Source organism: Mus caroli, chromosome 5, assembly GCF_900094665.2.
Source record: "Mus caroli chromosome 5, CAROLI_EIJ_v1.1, whole genome shotgun sequence".
NCBI lineage: Eukaryota > Metazoa > Chordata > Mammalia > Rodentia > Muridae > Mus > Mus caroli.
The window spans coordinates 137,974,253-137,988,228 of record NC_034574.1 but is presented as its reverse complement, the minus strand read 5'-3'; the positions used below and the strand labels follow the sequence as shown (position 1 = coordinate 137,988,228).

Below are 13,976 nucleotides of genomic sequence, written 5' to 3'. Positions count from 1 at the left end.
GCTTCAAGGCTGGGCACATCCCTCAGTCAGTAGAGTACCTCACCTAGCATGCACAAACCCTGGGTTTCATCTCCAACATAACATAAACCAGACATGGTGGCACAGTCCCGAAATCACAGCACTGGGAAGGTGGAGACAGGAGAATCAGGCGTTCAAGATCATCTTCAGCTACATAGGTAGTCTGAAACAAGCTTAGATAATATGAGACCTTAGCTCAAAAAAAGGAGAAAAAAACGGAAAAGGGAGAGAGAGAGGAAAGGAGGGAGGGAGGGAGGGAGGGAGGGAGAGGGAGAGGGAGAGAGAGAGAGAGAGAGAGAGGAAAAAAAGAAGAAAACAAGCTTCAAGCTGCCTATTTCAAATAAAATTCTGCCCTTTCCTCTAAACTTGCTCAGGAGGTGGGTTCCCATCCCCACTGTGGGAAGAAGGATAAGAAAACCTGAAGCTCAGGATAGTGTTTCCCTATAAGAGGTGAGGGAAACCGTGGGACCTCTGCCAGCTTCCCATACCTACTCCAGGCTCTGCCCTCCTCCTACTTGAGCACATTCTGCTGTCCCTCACTGAGCACTGCCCAGACCACTCGATGCAACACAAGTCGCTCCTATGGCAGACCTGTTCCCTTAGTAGGCTCACTGCACCGGAGGCTCCTGGCGATGCTGGGTCTTCTGATGACGGTTGAGGATAGACCTCTGGTTGAAGCTGCGGCCGCAGGCTGGGCAGTGATAGGGCTTCTCACCGGTGTGGATCCTCTGGTGTCGCACCAGTCGCTCCCCCTTGCTGAAGCGCTTGCCGCACACCTGGCAGCCATAGGGCTTCTCCCCAGTATGGGCACGCCTGTGCACTGCCAGGTTGGCGTTACGGCTGAAACTCTTGCCACACTCACAGGTGTAGGGCTTTTCCCCCGTGTGGGTCCTACGATGCACCAGCAGATGCTGCCTCCGGCTGAAGCCCTTCCAGCAGTCTGAGCACTTGTAGGGCTTCTCCCCAGTGTGGCTACGCTGGTGCACCTCCAGGTGATGCCTCTGGCTGAAGGTCTTCCAGCACTCGCCACACACATAGGGCCTCTTGCCCAGGTGGGTCCTCTGATGCTTGGTGAGGTACTCCCTCAGGGTGAAACCTTTCCCACACTCCACACAGCCAAAGGATTTTTCTTCTTCATGGGTCCGCTGGTGCCTAACAAGGTTGGAGCTCCGACTAAAGCCTTTTCCACACTCAGGGCACTGGAAAGGCTTCCAGAAAGAATTGTGGGTGTTGAGGGTGTCAGGCAGGGGGACCCCATGCTGAGGAGCAGGAAGCCCAGGCAGACTGGTCCCAGAGCTCCCAGGCTCTTGCTCACAGGTGCCCCCTGGTCCAGGAATCTGGATGGCAGCTTCTCCAAAGCCATCGGAAGTCAACCCAACAAATGCTCTCTTCAGGTCTTCCTGCTGGGGCTTAGCCTCCTTCTCCTTGCTCCCAGCACCTGTGTGACAAAGGAGGTCAACACTATGGTGATGTCCCATCACACCTCGAATTGCTGCTCTTCAAGCCCAGAAACCAGGCACCACCCCAGCTCTCTGTACCTGTTTCTCTGCCAGCTCTAAGACAGTGGTTCTCAACCTTCCTAATGCTGTGCCCTTTAACCCAGTTCCTAATGTATGGTGACCCCTAGCCACAAACTTATTTCATTGATCCTTCATAACTGTAATTTTGCTGTTACAAATCATAATGTAAATAAATATCTGATATGAAGGATATCTGATTCTCAACTTCAAACCCACAAGTTGAGGACCACCGCTCTAGAGCACTGTCTGACCTTGTAGCCCCCCATTCTCTCCCACTTGCAGATGTGAGCAAGCCTACCTCCTTCTACAGGCATGGAGGCAGGCAGAGCCAAACTACACATGAATTGTTACACAGGGCTTCCTGTATGTCAGAGGCCATGTGGGCTAAGTTAGGCTAGGAAGCACAGTATAAACTTACCACCATATCCCCAAAACCTTCATAAAACAGAAAGTGACTTCTTTCTGGGGATCTGAAAGACCTATTGGCTGCTATCTCTCCTCTCAGGACCTTCAGGCTGCCCATGGTTATGATACGACCTACACTTCACTAGTATTCAGGCTCTGTCATGCTATCTATGGCTCCTTTAATGCCAGCCCCCACCCAGACCTAAAGGTGCACTCTCCCACTGGGACACTGTGGTCCTGCTAGCAGAGCATGTCTGAAACCAGCTTCTCTCTTTTCTATCAGTGACCACCTAAGGAACTTGTTGTCCTAGGACTTTGCCTCCAAATGCATCCCTTTATCTTGGTAGTGGTGGTGGTGGTTTGGCTTTTAGGAATAGAGTCTCACTCTGTAAACCAGGCTGGCCTCAGGCTCATGCAATCCTGAATGAGGCCTATATAATCATACCCAGCTTCTTAGTATGTCCCATCAATGGCCCCTCTTCTTTTCCTTTAGTTAACAACCTCAACACCTTTGACTTCCATAAGCCCTCAAGGCTGAGCTTTCTTTACTCTCACCAACTCCCTGTCCTGATGCTGAATGGCATGACAGATTTTAATACCATCCCACTGAATGTCCTGCTAATTCAGACTTTTACTTCCTTCAAAATCTAACTCAGTGGGGCTGGAGAGATGGCTCAGTGGTTAAGAGCACTTGAGCAACCACCAGACCTGAGTTCAGATCCCGGCATGCACAGATCAAGCCTAGTGTGGTCTCACGCATGACTTTAACACCAGCACTGTGGGTGGTGAGACAGAAAGATCACTAGGACTGTCAGAGAGCTCCTGCCTCAAAGGAATGAGGCCAAGTGACAAAGGGAAACACCCGATACCCTCCTCTTTCTTCTGAGTGGGAGCACAGATGTGTGTAGCCATATATGTGTGTGCATAGACAGCACACACACACACAAATGCAACTTGGTGATTTCTATCCAGATCATCCCCTACTAACCCTCTGACATCATCAGACAGCCCTCACTCACTCTACCTACAGTTGTCCACACACGTGCAGGCACACTGCATTCTCCCATCCAGCACACCCACACCCACACCCCCACCCTGTCCCAAAGCAAAGCTGTTCCTTCGGGCCTGCATGCAGGGATGCCCAGATCCACACTCCTCTTCTGCTCCTTCCTTTCTCTGCAGCCCTCCATGCCCTTCAGCCATGGGCACACAGCCACTGCCTTGGCATCAACAACCTGCCTGTCACCACCAGTCACTGCCTTGTGTTTGCTTGCTCTATCCTACTTCCTGTTGTTAGCCCATGTACAAACCAAGCCAGCTTCTCCAAGACTCCACATGCCCACCCTGTTCTGTCAGCAGCACCATGGCTAGGGCAAGACTCTTAAGCTGCAGCTACCAAACTCCTCTTCCTTACCTTGGCCAGCAAAGTCTTACCTGGAAGGACCCCACAATCCTGTGAGTCCACGTATTCTCCAAAGCAGTCAATCTGAGCTGGGGCTACATGCCTCCATTCCTCCTCAGGAAAACCCAAAGTCATGTCTTTAAATGGCCCCAGACCCTGAAACAACAGGAGATTGCTGTAAAGAAAGAGCCCTGGGAGCTAAAGATGGCTCACCACTCATGTAGAGGACCCATGTTCAGTTCCCATCACACACACACACACACACACACACACACACACACACGGCAGCTAATAACTGCCTATAACTCCAGTTCCAGGGGATCCAATGCCATCGTCTGGATACTTGAGTGCACCAGGCAAACATGTGGTACACCTACATACCTAAATGCAGGCAAAATATTCATACACATAAAAAATAAAAATAAAAGAAAAAAGTAAGAATCCTAGGGTTGGTGAAATGGCTCAGTTAAATGGTTAAAGTACTAAACTACTTGCTGCTAAGCCAGATGACCCCAGTGCAATCCCTAGAAACGAAATGGTATAAGGAGAGAACTCCAGCCACCTGTCCTCTGACCTCTGCGAGAGCACTGTGAAATACCCCTCACCTCACATACATTAAACACATTTTCTTTTTTTTTTTTAAAGATTTATTTATTATATGTAAGTACACTGTAGCTGTCTTCAGACACACCAGAAGAGGGCATCAGATCTCATTACGGATGGTTGTGAGCCACCATATGGTTGCTGGGATTTGAACTCAGGACCTTTGGAAGAGCAGTCAGTGCTCTTAACTGCTGAGCCATCTCTCCAGCCCCTAAATACATTTTCAAAGCAAGGTGGGATAGTCTACCAGTAGCATCAAAGAGAGGCTCAGGCAAAGCAAAGACAGAAGGAACTGGACCCTGGATGAGCTGGGAGCGCAACTGCCGCCTCCCAACAGCTTTAACGCAGGTGACTGACATGCTCAGACCATGTGACTATGGTTCTGAGAGCCCCCATCCCCTCAGCATCCAAATGTCACCTGCACTCCCTCCTCAAGCTCGTGTATCCCCTCAAGCGCCACCTTGAGGCTGTAGGTAGAGCCTGACAATCCAGGCTCGATTCCCCAGAACACACATCAAGGCAGAAGCAGAGAAACAATCACACAGAGCTGCCCTGACTCCCACACATGCAGTGGCTGAACACATGCAAATCCAAAATAAATAAATAAAATCTCCAAACAGGTATGTCAGCTCACCTGGGACGTGGCTGCAAGGAACCCAGCAGCCATCTCTTGGTCTCTGGCACTCACAGAGGGAAGCCCTGGACCCACATGAAGAATGGGCAATGCTGGCAGAAACAAAACCCACAGAGGGATCAGGGCAGTTGTCTGCCAGCTCAAAGGCACCCCACTCAAGACATACCACCTCAGAACCCACAGACCACAGAGAAATACGTCAGTACCGTCAGTACCACAGTGACCCACAGTCAGTTCTGCCTAAGACTGTCCCAGCCCTGTCCCCTCAGAGTTAGGCACACTCCTGAGTCTCTCATGAGGACAGTTCTCTTCCTCCCTCTCTCTCTCTCTCTCTCTCTCTCTCTCTCTCTCTCTCTCACAGGTATGTGTGGTTTGTTTCCCCATTTAATAGATAAATCTCCCGTATCACCAACACAATGCCTAGAGGCTCTAGAAGGATGTGAGAAGGAAGAAGAAATGATAGAACACGGTTCTAGACATACCCCAGAAAACTGGTCAAGGTGTAAGAAAAAAAAGAAAAAAAAAAAAAATAGCCGGGCGTGGTAGCGCACACCTTTAATCACAGCACTCGGGAGGCCGAGGCAGGTGGATTTCTGAGTTCGAGGCCAGCCTGGTCTACAAAGTGAGTTCCAGGACAGCCAGGGCTATACAGAGAAACCCTGTCTCGAAAAACCAAAACAAAAAACAATAACAAAAAAATAACAAAAAAACAAACAAACAAAAAAAAACCTCCATCTGCTTTCTACTGGGGCAGAGGAGGTAGCCCAGAAAACTCAGAATTGGTCGCATCTTGCCCATAACTACTTAGCCCAGCAGTGAGTTTTTGAATGGTGGGTGGAAGAGACCCACATCTTCATTCTCGGGGTCTTACCTTGCTCCTGGAAGGCCTGTGTCCCATCTCCAGGGCCCTGGCTCAGCTGTTCTGTGGTGCTTGGGCCTAGGCTTTGAACTCCTTCCCCCTGGGGTATCCCCCACTCAGGTTTGACTTCTACCGGCCCCAGGTGGATGCCTGATTGCCACGATCCTCCAAGGGCTGTGACCAGCTGCTCTGACTGGCCATGGCATGGAACCTAAGGAGAATTCCCCATACCAATTAGAATGAGACCTGCTGGAGACTATTAAAAAGAGAGCTGAATGAAAACTGAAAAGAAAGCAAGGCTGGGGGTGGGACTCAGTTGGTAGAGTGCTTGCCTAGCATGCATGAAGCCCTGGAGCCCTGGGTTCCAGCCCAGTGCCACATAAACCCAGTGTGGTGGTCCAAGCCTGTAATCCTAGCACTCAGTAGGGGCAGCAGGATCTTTCGGAGTTCAAAACCAGCCTGACCTAATTAGTGAGCTACGGGTCAAGCAGGACTACAATAGTAGATCCCCTTTCAAAAAAAAGGATAGAAAAAGGAAGACAGGGAGAGAAAGGGAGGGAGCATAGAAGAAGGAAAAGCTGCTTATCTCAGGAAACGCTAAGCTCTCTCTCTCTCGTTTTTTGAAGATGTATTTATTTTATATATATATAGACTGCTACTGTGTACATATAGCATATGTACACAGTGTATATATAGTGTATATAGTGTATATATATATATATATATATATATATGAGTACACAGTAGCAGTCTTCAGACACACCAGAAGAGGGCATTAGATCCTACTACAGATGGTTGTGAGCCACCATGTGGTTGCTGGGAATTGAACTCAGGACCTCTGGAAGAGCAGTCAGAGCTCTTAACCCCTGAGCCATCTCTCCAGCCCGCTAATCTCTCTCTTTACAAGGCCCTGAGCAACTTTTGTACCAGTCCATGCCATGGGACAAGCATCCCTCCACCGGCCTCGACATCTCCAAGTCCAGTGAGCAGTATCCCAGGGTTCTTTAGCAAGACTCACTGCTGGAAAACAACTTCAGTTACAGAAGCCCAAAGTAAAAGCCACCAACCCCAAAACGATGAACTAGCTAATGAGAAACGGCTGCTCCACAGAAAGCGGAACTTTGCAGCCACTTTCATATTTAAGGGCTAAAGTGACGGCTCAGTGGTTAAGTGGTTGCTCTTTCAGAGGTCCCTGGCTCAATTCCCAGCACCCAGGTGGCAGTTAATAACTACCTATAACTCCAGTTCCAGGGGCTCTGGACTCCAGAGGCACTGTATACACATGCTACACAGATCTACATACAGGCAAAACATCCATACACATCATATTTTTTAAAAAATTAAAAAGATTTTTTTTTCTTTGTTAAGAGACAAATCTTGTCTCTGTGTAGTCCTGGCTGTTCCAAAACTCAGTCTGTAGACCATGCTGGCCTCTAACTCAGATATCATCTGCCTTTACAAACTCCTAAACGCTGAGATTAAAGGCGCCACCATTTTGTAGCTTTAAAAAAAAAATTAGAATGTCTGTTTGTTTGTTTTTGTTTTTTCGAGACAGGGTTTCTCTGTGTAGCTCTGGCTGTCCTGGAACTCACTGTGTAGACCAGGCTGGCCTCGAACTCAGAAATCTGCCTGCCTCTGCCTCCCAAGTGTTGGGATTAAAGGCGTGCGCCGCCACCGCCTGCCTGGCTGTGCGCGTTTTTTGTATGTGCGCGTTGGGCGTGTCTGTGCTACCTATGCATGCTGCGTGCATGTTCACATCCGCGTGGGTGCACATGCATGCACATGTTGCACACAATGGGTGAAGCCAGTGTGTTCCCTATCAGTCTGCACCTTGTATATTTAGGCAAGGCCTGTCCTGGAATTTCTAACTTGCTGACTTCACCCGGCTGTCTAGGCAGCTCCCTCAGTGGATGCCAACTCCGCCTCCGGAGTGCTGGGATTACAGATGGGCCACGCACCCACCCGGGTGTTTACACAGGGACTGGGAAACCAAACTCTAGTTGTTCTCATGTGTCTCACCCACAGAACTAGCTCCCCAGCCCTAAAAATACATGTCTTTGATACACCCCACTCTGCTCCTCAACTCCTTTCTGCAACCGCTGAAGCCACACACTGCTTCTGCCTAAGTAGAGGTCCCTAAGGGTAAGGAACAGCCGGGTTGCGCCTGACTCCCAGCTGCCTCTGGCAGAAGCACGCACTTATTAGCCTCTTCCCCAAGGGCCTGCAGCGCTTATAGGGGGGCCTGGAGACAAGCACGACTGCCTTCACTGGATTTGCAGCGCACTCCAGGTCCCCAACGCCCAAACCACAGTATCAGGCTTTGCTGCCCAGAGATATCGTTCCTAGAGATGGCTTTCTTTTGTTTAATAACTTAAGTGTGTATATGATGGGTATGAGTGTGTGTGTGTGTGTTTATGCAGGTGTGTGTGCATGTGAGTACAGACACATGTGCCACTGAGCACGTGAGGAAGCCAGAGGACAACTTCCAGTGTTGGTTCTCATCTTCCACCTTATGGTGACCACACTGCTGAGTATGCCTGGCTCCCTGGCCAAGCTTCCGGGGCTCTTCTCTCTCTGCCGCTGGTCTCACTGCTGGGATCACAGGTGCATGCTACCTCATGTGCCCTGTCTATAGGTCCTGGAGATTTAATCCCACAGCCTCATGCTTATACAGGAAGTGCTTACCCACTGAGCCATCTCCTCAACTCCTGAATCTTCTTGCTAAAATGCAGCTACTCTCCAGGAAAAGACCTCTGGGAACTGGGGGACAATGGAGGAGGTCCCATGTCTCATCTATTCCCACCACTTTCTTAACCTCTTCATCTCTGATTCCCACACCAACCGAGGAAGGCCTGGACACCCTCTTCTCACCCACCGCCTTGGCCTCCGTGCTCCCCATCAGCTCCTCCACCATGGCCACCAGAGCCTTGCCGCTGTCTGGGCTGTGTTCCCGGATCCAGGTGTAGAACTCTCGGGGCAGGATGGTAAGGAACTGCTCCAGCACCAGCAGCTCCAGGATCTGCTCTTTGGTGTGCAGCTCGGGCCTCAGCCACCGCCGACAGAGCTCTTGGAGCTCCCTGAGGGCTTCCTGGGGACCAGCAGCCTCTTGGTAGCGGAACTGCCGAAACCTCAACCGAAATGCCTCGGGACTCGAGTCCTCCCCTCCCCTGCCCCACGGCAGCTCCTTCTCCAGTTTGACCACTGGAGCACCCATCTGTTGCTGAGGATCTCCTGCCATCTCCAGACGCTCTTTCAGCATCTTCAAGCTCCGACAAGGCTGAGGATGACAACAAGGGTGACCAGTCTGAGAAGAGAAGATGCACAGAAGGTCAGCCCATCCATTTCCGGGTCTACACCAGTGACTGTCTCAGAATTCTGACATCTATCATGAAAACCCTATCAACTGGCTTGGGCTTAGATCAGTCAGGGTGGTGACAGTAGAGCAGACAAAATCAAGACAAATTTTTAAGGTTAAAACCAACAAATACCCTAATGGCTTGACTATGACAACAGTGTCCTCAGTCTGAATGCCATGCCGTACGGGTTACTGCACTGCTCTTGATTGCCCATCGTAACGAGATGGTAAAACCCTGCAGAAGACACAACACATTTGGACACAGAAGAAAAAAAAAAAAAAAAAAAAAAATCAAGCTGGAGTTGACCTGGTATTTCCTCCATGTTAGCTGGTTTTCATAGTGCTGGAAGGCACTACACAGGCCACTGGAGGAGAAAAGCCATCACTTTTGGGTATTTCCCAGCAGTGACACTTGTGTGCTCCCGTAATGAACGGCCTGACAGACAAGACACGCCCACGGAGGGAATTTCATACCTGGGATTGTAAACCTGCTCAAAAGCCCGTAGCCAGGGAGATTATGAGCCTAAGGGAGAACCTACTACTGCGGTATTTCTAAAACAGACATGATGTCAAACCAACTTCTAAATATTTATGTCTACACCTGTAGATTGGTGCTGCTCTCAGCCTTGGCCAGGGAAGCCTCTGTCTACTTGCAGCTAAGGCAGAGACTCAAAACGGGTCAAAGTGCTGCGAATGAGTGGCCGTTGAGAGCTCAGCCCTGAACAGGACATCTGTTATCAACACCCCACACAAAGCAAAGGCTCAGGAAACATAGCGGAAGCGGGGACAGAAAGAACCCAGGAGTCAAAAGATGGCGAAAAGAGTTCAGTGAAATGCTGTCTTCTTGACACGGCACAGCCATGGCACTTGTGAACTGACTGCAGCCACGGCCATGAACACAAGACCCACACAGGATCAACCAGTAAAATCAGCCCTCAGACCAAGAAAAAAAGAGGTCGTGAAAATGGGAGGAGATGTTTGAGTGTCCCTTGGAGGGGTGTGAGAGGGGAGTTAGGGCATATATACTCAAGACCTAGCATGTGCATGTACAAAACTGCCAGACACTGGAAGCTGGAAGAACTGGAGAGGAAAAGAGGGTGGAGGGAGGAGAACGGGAAGAAGGAATGGCAGGTAGGAAGTAAATATTACACTCGAGGAAAAAGAGGCGGCCATGCAAACCGTAAAATCAGTCTCGTAAAATCAGTGCCAGGGCAGGCATGCTGTCAAAACAGGCCCCAAGCCCATAGGGAAAACAGAGACAGAAAGAATATGCAGGCAGCTATAGCTGACTCCCTCCCAAAACATTGGGGTCTAAAAAGAAAGATGAGGCTGGAGAGACAGCTCAGCAATTAAAGAGCATTTGCTGTCCTTGCAGAGGACCCAGGTTCACTTCCCAGCACACACATGGTGGGTTCACAACTGTCTGTAACTCCAGTTCCAGAAAATCGGTTGCATCTTCTGGACTCCAGGCATATGGTACACAGAGACATACATGCAGTGAGAGAAAAAAAAAAAAAAAAAAACTCATCACATAAAAATAAAAATATGATGAAGAGATGGCTCAGCAGATAAGAGCACTGACTGCTCTTCCAGAGGTCCTGAGTTCAAATCCCAGCAGCCACATGGTGGCTCACAACCATCTGTAATGAGATCTGATGCCCTCTTCTGGCATGTCTAAAGACAGCTACAGTGTACTTATATATAGTAAATAAACAAATCTTTAAAAAAAAAAAAAAAGTTGTGGGCCACTATACTCAGCTATACACATGTACGTACACATACACACACGCACACACACACATATCCAAAAAAAGGACGAAAGAAAAAGTTGGGTGTACTGGTGCACACCTTTAATTTCAACATTGGGAATAAGAGGCAGGCCGATCTCTATGGGTTTGAAGCCAACCTGCTCTACATTGTGAGTTCCAGGGCAGTCAGAGATACATAGTGAAAACCTGTCTAGAAAAAAAGATTTAACAGGCCTGTCGTTAGTGGCCTGAGAGGCCAAGGCAGGAGGATGGCGAGATCCAAGCCAACCTGGGTACGACGAAACTGGAAGAGAGGGAGAGCAGAAGAGGATGGAGGGAGGAAAGAGAAAGGGAGGAAAGAATGACAGGTGAGAAGCAAACGTAACACCCGAGGAAAAAGAGGCTGCAATGCAGACCGAAAAAAAAAAAAAAAAAATCAGTCTTGTTTACTTCCGGGGCAGGCAGGCTGGCAAAACAGGCCCCAAGCCCAAAGCAGTAAGGCACTGTGCCCATTAGCGCAACTTGCGTGCAGCAGGCCACGTCCTTATGTCACATATGGTATTTCTCTGTCCGCCTGTGAAGCCGATTCCTCATCTTTCCACCTCTAGCACTCATCTTTCTAATGCATCCAGCTTTCTCGAACGTCCCAGCTACTGTCTAGCTCGGTCCGCCGGTGCCCTGGGGCAAGCGGCCCCCGTGGATCTTCCAGGCCTCTGGCAGACAGAAGGCGCCGCGTGGCTATTCTTCCCATCGCTGTCTTGCATCTGCGTCTAAAAACGCTTAGCGTCCCTTTTCGGAGTCCCAGGGTCAAGGTCTTCCTGCGGTTCCTGGACACCCTACCTTAGGCCCCTAGCCTGGCCCGACCGCGACCCGCATGGATCTTACCTGAGATCACCGCTGTGCGTGGAGCCTACGACCCCTGGTCCGCTGCTGCCCCGCCGAGCTGCAGCTTGCTCCGTCCAGCCCCGCCCCGACCCGCCCCGCCCCGACCCGCCCCGACCCGGCCTGCCCGCCCGCGGCCTTGACTGCGCGCTTAGCACCTGCCCAGGCCTGCGCGGACCGGAAGTGGGTGGCGGATGCTGTCAAGCAGGTGCCCTATGGAAAGGGCTGGCGTCCGGTTCCTCTCTAGGACGCTCGGAGGTCCGAGAAGGAGGTATGTCTCTATGGTCGGTCATGGCCACTTCAGGTTCCCATCTCCTGGCTCTATTGCACTTCCATATATATATATATATATTTTTTTTTTTAATGAGTCTCTACAAAAAGTTTTTCTGCCCTAGTCTGAGAGATGGATTAGTCTATGTGTATAAACATAAATATTTTAACATTTGTCTAGGTTTATTTAGTGTGTGTCAAAGGACAACCTGTGGAGTGGGTTCTCTCCTTCCACCACATAGGTCCCGGGAATAGAACTCACACATCGGGCTTGGGGGCTTGCACTTTGACCCAATGAGACATCGCACTGTCTCCAAACATAAATATTTAGAAGGCAATTGGATATGTTCTTTTAAGAAAGGTAATGGTTAGTTTTAACTGTGCCTTGACAATCTAGGATCACCTAGGAAGAGTCTTTTGGGGGGGGGGGAGTTTCGAGACAGGGTTTCTCTGTGTAGCCCTGGCTGTCCTGGAACTCACTCTGTAGACCAGGCTGACCTCGAACTCAGAAATTCACCTGCCTCTACCTCCCGAGTGCTGGAATTAAAGGCGTGCGCCACCACGCCCGGCTGGAAGAGTTTTAATAAAGTGTTAGACAATCCCTCCCGCATAGGGTAGCCTGTGGGCATGATGCAGGAAGAGCCAGTCTACTATGGGTGGGTTTGGGTCATGGACTGTATAAGAAGGGAGATAAACAGTAAGCGTACAGATACTAATTCATTTCTCCCTGCTTTTGACTGTGGGTACGATGTGACCAGCTTCTTCAAGTTTCTGCTGCCTTGACATCCCTACAGTGAGGACTGTAATCTGGAATTGCGAGCCAAAAGAAACAGTTTCCCCAACGCTGTTTCTGCCTGTTTCTTGGCTTGTTTGCTTGGGATCCAAATGCTGGGATTAAATACTGTCAGTACCATGCCTGGCTAATGACTGTATGCTTTTAACTTTCTCATTTTAGTGTATTAACTATTGCAGAATTCCTGCAAAACACATGTATACTGGCTTCTCTGGGAAAACAAGGAAACATCTTGTGATAGGAGGGTTGTTTTACAGCAGCTGACATTTTAGTTAGGCTTAAACATGATTTCCTCTTTCAGGAAAAGACAGGAAGCAGTGTTGGAACTAGAAACTGGTGCTCAGGCCAAACATGGTACTGCACATCATTACTATTAGCACCAAGGAGGCAGAGGCAGGCAGATCCCTATGAGTTCCAGGCCAGCCTGCTCCACAGAGTTCTGGAACAGCCAGAGCTACATGGTGAGACCCAAAATGAAGTAAATTTTTCATTTTGCTTTGGTTTGGGTTTTTGCTCTGTTTCTGTTTGTTTGTTTCTTTGTTTGTTTTGAAACAGGGTTTCTCTGTGTAGCCCTGGATGTTCTGGTTCACTCTGTAGACCAGACTGGCCTCGAACTCAGAGACCTGCCTGCCTCTGCCTTCTGAGTTAGCCCTGAGGGGTTAAAGGGATGTACCACCCTGCCCATTTTGGAGCATAACTCTTTAATGTCATTAATTCAAATACCTATTGTGATTATGTTCTTTTTTTAAAAATCCAGTCATTTGAATATTGTAATATATTCTCTCCTATTGGCCTCCAGGTTTGGATTTTAAAGAATAGTTCAACATAGTGGTTAGTATTATTATTATTATTATTATTATTATTATTATTTTAAGAAATTGAAAAAAAATTAAAAGGAGAAAAGATAAAACGAAAATCCTTGAGTAGGCAGCAGTTCAAGGAATTTTGATAGGATCGTATTCCAGTTTTGTTCAGGCAGAATCACTGCCAATACAAAGGAGTGGAGGATTAGCCAAACTTCATGAACCAAAGGCAGCAAAGACCACCAAGGAGGGGGAGGTATGCTTAGGAATACTCACACAGATGGAGGGAGAGCAGAACACGGGTCTTCTGGGGTGATGTTACTGATCCTTCAAGAAACAGGAGGGGTTGGAGAGATGGCTCAGGGGTTAAGAGCACTGACTGTTCTTCCAGAGATCCTGTGTTCAGTTGCCAGCAACCACATGGTGGCTCATGACCATCTGTAATGGGATTCAATGCCCCTTCTGGTGTGCATGAAGAGGTCAACAGTGTACTCACATACATAAAATAAATAATTTTTTATTTTAAAACAGGGGGGCTGGAGAGATGGCTCAGCAGTTAAGAGCACTGACTGCTCTTCCAGAGGTTCAGAGTTCAAATCCCAGCAACCACATGGTGGCTCACAACCATCTGTAATGAGATCTGATGCCCTCTTCTGGTGTGTCTGAAGACAGCTACAGTGTACT

General features: G+C 49.0%; 1 protein-coding gene across 2 annotated transcripts; it reads right to left on the bottom strand.

The window, feature by feature from the left end:
- Positions 1 to 312: 312 nt before the first annotated feature.
- Positions 313 to 11,504, bottom strand: Zscan25 (zinc finger and SCAN domain containing 25). Of its 2 annotated transcripts, none has more exons than XM_021163507.2 (6): positions 11,430 to 11,504; positions 8,317 to 8,745; positions 5,454 to 5,652; positions 4,583 to 4,674; positions 3,378 to 3,501; positions 313 to 1,456 (listed from the first exon to the last, which is right to left on the bottom strand). In XM_021163507.2, exons 2-6 carry the CDS (start codon positions 8,698 to 8,700, stop codon positions 627 to 629), a joined length of 1,629 nt encoding a protein of 542 aa, XP_021019166.1. In that variant the 5' UTR covers positions 8,701 to 8,745; positions 11,430 to 11,504; the 3' UTR covers positions 313 to 626. The 2 variants fall into 2 exon arrangements, with proteins under 2 accessions (XP_021019166.1, XP_021019167.1); XM_021163508.2 differs by having other exon boundaries at positions 8,317 to 8,718.
- Between the last annotated feature and the right edge of the window lie 2,472 nt (positions 11,505 to 13,976).

Excerpts from the sequence above, each read along its gene's own strand:
- Zscan25 (XM_021163507.2), bottom strand. The coding sequence starts at position 8,700 with ATGCTGAAAGAGCGTCTGGAGATGGCAGGAGATCCTCAGCAACAGATG. Across the intron at positions 4,675-5,453 it reads ACAGGCCTTCCAGGAGCAAG|CATTGCCCATTCTTCATGTG; the intron begins GTAAGACCCCGA and ends TGTTTCTGCCAG. Across the intron at positions 1,457-3,377 it reads GGATTGTGGGGTCCTTCCAG|GTGCTGGGAGCAAGGAGAAG; the intron begins GTAAGACTTTGC and ends TTTGTCACACAG.